General features: G+C 46.3%; 1 protein-coding gene across 1 annotated transcript in view; it reads right to left on the bottom strand.

Moving 5' to 3' along the window:
* LOC121530778 (nitric oxide synthase, brain-like) overlaps positions 1 to 6,001 on the bottom strand; it is a 90,436-nt gene extending 84,435 nt beyond the window's left edge. The window contains exons 1-2 of the mRNA XM_041836008.2: positions 5,183 to 6,001; positions 2,443 to 2,575 (exon numbers count right to left, since the gene is read on the bottom strand). Coding sequence (XP_041691942.1) covers positions 2,443 to 2,575; positions 5,183 to 5,919 — 870 coding nt within the window. The 5' untranslated portion in view covers positions 5,920 to 6,001. The remainder of the gene's footprint in view (positions 1 to 2,442; positions 2,576 to 5,182) is intronic.
* Between the last annotated feature and the right edge of the window lie 792 nt (positions 6,002 to 6,793).

Genomic DNA, 6,793 nt, shown 5'->3' with positions numbered 1-6,793 from the left:
ATGAGGGGAATAAAGAGAATTTACTGGTCGAACTCTTGGAATCCATTCAATAATATAATGCAGAAGCACACAGGATAAAAGAGAGGCACTGGGGTATAGCTTGCTTCTGCCTCAAAGGAGAGCCAAGCGGTATCTCCTAAACCTGGTGGAGGGTGGTAGCAGTGTTGTGCCCCGAACATTTTGCCACCTCTACTTAAAACCCAGAGAATTATACAGTAGAAGCTTTGGATCTATTCAATAATATTTGCTCAGAATGACACATTGCATAAGTCCCCAACAGGTGGACGCCCTGCTTCAGCATTCAATTATCAAGGATATATGAAAAAAATGGAAGGAGGAATCAAAGGTAATTTGTTACAATAACAATACATTTGTCTCATAGACTTTTGACATGATTTTAGTCATACACCTCTGCACTCTCCTATGAGTCAAACTCAGGAGTCAGGGCACACATACACACACACACACACACATACGCCCACCTCTGGGCCTTCCGGAAATACAGCTTTGCATTTACCTACAATGGCGCCAGTACGCCCCTACACACACACACACACACACACACACACACACACACACACACACACACACACACATACAAACACACACACACACACATACACACTATGCCTCCGTCACACACACTCCCCCCATCCCCACTGCACACACACACACGCATCCCTGCAGACCTCAAAAGGCCTTAATGATTTGGAGAGGGCAAGATTAGAGGAGAAAGATGGATCATCTCCCTCTGCCACCGCAGCTGCCCTCATTCATTAGGGTCTCTTGGATGGTTTCTCTCCATCCGGCCTCATTCACTAAGAAAGCATTCACCCAACCCAGCCCATCCTAACTCAGCCCTGCCCAGTCCATCCCAACCCAGCCCATCCTTGCCCAGCCCATCTTAACCAAGCTCATCCTAACCCAGTCCAGCCCATCCTAACCCAGCCCAGCCCATCCTAACACAGCCCAGTCCATCCTAACACAGCCCAGTCCATCCTAACACAGCCCATCCTAACCCAGTCCATCCTAACCCAGTCCATCCTAACCCAGTCCATCCTAACACAGTCCATCCTAACCCAGCCCATCCTAACCCAGTCCATCCTAACCCAGTCCATCCTAACACAGTCCATCCTAACCCAGCCCATCCTAACCCAGTCCATCCTAACCCAGTCCATCCTAACCCAGCCCATCCTAACCCAGTCCATCCTAACCCAGTCCATCCTAACACAGTCCATCCTAACACAGTCCATCCTAACCCAGCCCATCCTAACCCAGCCCATCCTAACCCAGCCCATCCTAACCCAGTCCATCCTAACCCAGTCCATCCTAACCCAGTCCATCCTAACCCAGTCCATCCTAACCCAGCCCATCCCAACCCATCCCAACCCAGCCCATCCTAACCCAGCCCATCCTAACCCAGTCCATCCTAACCCAGCCCATCCTAACCCAGCCCATCCTAACACAGTCCATCCTAACCCAGCCCATCCTAACCCAGTCCATCCTAACCCAGTCCATCCTAACCCAGCCCATCCTAACACAGTCCATCCTAACCCAGCCCATCCTAACACAGTCCATCCTAACCCAGCCCATCCTAACACAGTCCATCCTAACCCAGCCCATCCTAACCCAGTCCATCCTAACCCGGCCCCAACCCTCGTCACAAGTGGGTGGATCATCATAGGGCCACATGTGGATTATGACACAAACGCGTGCATACACACACACACATACTGTACACATCCACGCGCACACACACACGCACACATGGGTGGCAGGGAGCCTAGTGGTTAGAGCGTTGGGCCAGTAACCGAAAGGTTGCTAGTTCGAATCCCGGAGCCCTTGAGCAAGGTGCTTAACCCTAATTGCTCCAGGGTCGCCATTGACCCCACTCTCTGAGCGTCTCTCAGGGGTAGTTGGGATATGCCAAAAAAACTAACAAATGCCAATTTCACGCATATAATACACACAAAATAAGCAACCACCAAATGATATTATACACTCAGACCCCTGGCTCTCTCTCCACTCCAGCCACAACCACACTCTCCATATGAGAAGTGGAAGCAGGATTTCATGCTCCAGAAGTTATCTGCAGGAAGGATCTAATTCCCAGGTGATGAGTTCTTGAGTGGAGAGGCTTTTTCTTGTTCTTGTGATGCACATGGATGTGACATCACAGTCACAGGAAGCTCTAAGAGTTCCAAGAACGAGAAAGGAGCAAGGAACACGCAAATTAATGTCTAGATTAGAGGATTATAGGAGCATATGTTATGTGCTCACGTGTGACTCTAGGATAGCCATAGGCAAGCATACATTACAAACACAAACGGGAGGATAAGCTTACACAAGTGGATTCACTCGAAAAGCATGCAAGACAAGTACACACTCATAAACACCTGCAACCACACACACACACACACACACATTTATTGGAATTTTTACCTTGTCTGTCTCAGAGTAAGGGTTGTTGAGCACCGTCTGCATGTTGTTGTTGTCCTTCCTCCACAGGTCTTCACACACTCTGTCCTTATCAGACGCCAGCTGGGGTGAAATACCGTTTCCCATACCAAGGTCCCTGAATGGCAGGCACACACAGTTAGTTCTCCTTAACCCCCACCCACCCACGCGTAAATCTAATTAACATAATAAAATAATCCACATCAAAATCCATCTGTTTAAGTTAGAGATACCGACGTCGGCCTTCTGCATCTGTGGTGGAAAGTGGCAGAGCTACAGTGCTGTTTGTCAGACCAGGAGACATCCCAAAAATCGCTCTTCTCACGACAACGTCTGTAGCGTCCGAACGGTTTGGGCAAACTAATATGACCCCTCTATGAAACGATGAGACTCTCATGAACATGGTGGTTTTCTCCGTTTTGCTCTACGACCCCCACAAGTTTCACGGGACTCATCTGAAGGTAACACGGTACCGGGCCGAAAAATCAATGGGAGTGAATACGTAATTCCCATTTCAAAGGTATACGGGTCATTCCACTGTAAAAAATATTATATGTCTCACATAGAGGACAGACACTTCAAAACATACTTCCTTTTGATCTATTTTTTTTGACTATCTGTTTTTCCATGTACGAATCTGTTATTCGATGTGTTTCTATGGGCTAATAGCAGTAAGGCCAAATTCAATGTTTCATCAAATAATTTTTGTATATATATTTTTTATACCTAAAGGGGTCCTAAAATCAAAATCAAATGGCTAAAATGATCCTTGGTATGACCATCTTAAAACAATTCCATATTAGCTTAGTAGAAACCCAGCCCCTGTGCTTAGACTTTAGGTTAAGGAGTGTGTGTCATCTATTGCCAAGCAGAACTACATGTAACTAACATCTATTGCCAAGCAGAACTACATGTAACTAACATCTATTACCAAGAAAAACTACATGTAACTAACATCTATGTCTAAACAGAGATGCAGTCAGACGATGTGTGTGGCTGAAACCCCATGAGACGTGACTAAATACAGCCTCAGTCTCATCAGCGTGTGATTTCAGTTTTGCGTTCCTTCGCTCGCGAAACACCCACACACATATCTCCTCTCTCTCATGGACGCCTGTCCATGCTAATGGGGAATCTGACGCCCGCCTGATCATCTCTCTCTCCCTAACACACACACTCACACACACACTCACACACACACTCATACTCACACTCACTCACACACACACACACAAACTGCCCCCCACTACACACACCTAACAGCGTGCCCAACCGTCTTTCCCTCACACTGCATACACTTATTTCCTCCATTTGTTAAACAACCACATTCATCATCAGCACAATTCTGTAGACGGACTCAGAACCACAGAAATAACAAGAGTAGTTAATATAAGTAGTTTATCTGTCATTGACTCTGACTCAGTTGTTATAAAGTAGTGCAGTTCAGAGTGAAAACTAACTTTAACTACTTTTGGTCTAAATAGCTCTTCTAGTTCATGGGGCTGTTCTATTTCACTTCAACTGCTATATCAACTTATTAGTAAGATGATAGTGCACAAATATAGCCGGAGATAACAGTTCAGGCCTGCCCTGAGTCAATACCTAATACCGCCATTTCATTTTCTATAATCCTTCACCTCTATTGGGTGATCTTTGGAGAGCCTCTTTACTGAGCAAGCTTGGCCATATCTGAACGTCATCATAGCCCTAACAAGGAAATCTGGTTAGCTAGCGTACTCTTTCCTGCCTCTCAAACATCAGTCTGCCCGTCTAAAATACAGGATGCATTTAAAAGTTCATTTATGTTTAGGTGCTATAGGTCACATATCAACATGATTATCAACCGCAATAGCAGTTTTATAGTGCTTTGCTTTGAGGTAGACTTAAAGAGCATGTAACATCGTGTTTTCTAGTTTTCCTAGAAAGCTATGATTCATTTGAGGATGAGAGGATTAGAGGGAGTCAGCAGAGTAATCAGGGGGTTGACGTAGTCAATGTGTGCTATTGATTTTAAGGTACTGTACCATGCTCTCTCAAATCCGATTTTGATTGGATATATGTACACAGGATATATGTACACAGGAGGTATACATTGTCACCAGTATCTACAGGACAATCACCACTGAGTGGGTCTGGACCATACAGTCACTACAACAGTTATCCAAAGAGAATAAGCACAAGATGTTTGAATCAGATTGAAACCTTTTGAACCAACTGCTCCCTGATGTGAAAAGACACTATCCCTCACACCCACAAACACTAGCAATGTAAAGATTTATAATAATGAACCTGTAGGAGCATTCTCATTTACCATCTAACCATCTAGTGATCAAGTTGTTGTGGCGTTGTGGTGTGTTGTGCTATGCACTACTGTATATAGATGTGCTATCTTCATTTGACCAGTTTCATTTTTGGGGGGGGGGGGGAAATAATCCTCCAGCAACAGGACATTTGCATTATTATGTGGATAATAATGGCCATTTTTGTAGGGGTTACATTTTTTGTTAAGGCAAATCAAGTCTGACATTTTTATGTGGACATTACAAACCTTAGAAGCCTTTTAAAAACTTGAATACACTACAATTTGCATTTCCTGCTTCACAGGAACATTCTATGTGACAACAGAGTGATCAAATTAAGAGAGTACATCTGTATGTGCCGTCGTGTATACTATGCATGGTCGGGGTCAACGGATCACATGTTCGGGGTCAATGGGTCACCTCACCTGTCCACCTGCACCTCAGCGTCCCTGCTCTCTATGGTCCTCCGTCCCTCTCCGTTAATCTCCCTCTTGCTGTTCTTGATCAGCCGCAGCACCGGCTCTATCTCCTTCAGCATGTCGTTGTTCTCCTCCAACCCGTTCAGGAGCAGCGCCCCACGGCCCCCGTCTCTGAGCAGGGGGTCCTGGGCCGCGATGAGAGCCTGCACCCCTCCCATCTGGAGCAGGGCCTCTCTGCGGGATGGAGTCACCGAGGGGGGCGACAGGTTCTCGATGGCCCTCAGCTGCTGTGGGTCCTTACCTCCCTGCCCTGGACTGAGGAGGCTTAACGGACAGCAGCGCTCATAGGACTTGGAGGTGGGAAAGGCTGGCCGGGTGACCCTGACGGTCCTCTGTTGTCCGTCTCCAGACAGGGTGGTCTCCAGGTGGGTTGTGAAGCCCTCAGGGCCCCTGAGGATGAGGACGGCGTGGTTCTCTGGGGACACATTCTTCAGGGTCTCCAGGGCCCGCTCGTAGCTGAGGTCCACCAGAGGCTTGTTGTTGACGGCCAGGATGATGTCCCCCACCTGGACTAAGCCGCACTCCTCAGCCGCCCCGCCCCGTATCAGGTCAGACACGATGACCGGCGGCTTGCAGACGCGCTGCTTGACCAGGAAGCCCAGCCCTCCTAACTTCCTCTTGAAGAGACGCACCGAGATGATGTTAGGCTGCAGCTGGTACACAGTAGACTCTGACTCCAGCATGATGTCTGGCGTGTGTCTTGTGTGTGTGTGTGTGGTGTGGTGTGTGTATGTGTGTGTGTGTATGGTGTGTGTTTGTGTGTGTTGTGTGTGGTGTGTTTTCAGGGATCTGATGCCTACAGAGCAGAAGGAAAGACAAGGAGGAGAGAGAGGCCCAGTGTTGTTAGTAAAAGACAACATTGACTTGATTTTGTGATCTATTTGACAGCGTGTTTACAGATGTAATGTTCTAAGACAAGTGAGTCATCATAGAAATGGATTGAATGCTTTTAAAAGGACATGATATTACACTGAACATTTCAGCTGGAGTGGTAAGTGGTTTAGGCATTTTGTCAAGTAGACAAATCATAATCAAAACTTGGTAATTAGGCTATATTAATTATGATCTTTTTTTTTATAAAGGTATGATATCATAACATCATTTTTTTAAATGAATTTTTCTTATAGAAATAGTAAGATAAAGGCCTCAACTCAAGATGACTCACCTGTTTATATTGATGCCCTAGTCAAACAATTACAATAAAACATTTATAAGTGACTTTGTAAGCCTAAGCTGGAGTCATAGACACCATACACAGCTGGCCCCCAGGCAGGATTACCAGGCAGGATCACCAGGCAGGATCACCATAGAGAAAGACTAGTAGACACCCTCCAGTATGACTTCCTCTGTGTGTCTCTGTTAAAGTTCGGAAACCAAGTCGCATATGGTCGCGAGTGACAGCGCTTGCATAATCCTAACATAACCTAATGGAAGTTTGGAGGAAAAGGGCAAAGCGTGCTAACTACACGCAGGCCCTGGAGTCCGAAAGTCGCAATAGGAAAACCAGTGTTGCACGGCGCATTGATTGTGTCAATGAAACAACTTTAAAAACAAAAT

The sequence above is a fragment of the Coregonus clupeaformis genome, chromosome 18, assembly GCF_020615455.1.
Source record: "Coregonus clupeaformis isolate EN_2021a chromosome 18, ASM2061545v1, whole genome shotgun sequence".
In the NCBI taxonomy this organism is placed as follows: domain Eukaryota; kingdom Metazoa; phylum Chordata; class Actinopteri; order Salmoniformes; family Salmonidae; genus Coregonus; species Coregonus clupeaformis.
The sequence above is the reverse complement of the archived record's forward strand: the minus strand, read 5'-3'. Positions and strand labels throughout refer to the sequence as shown.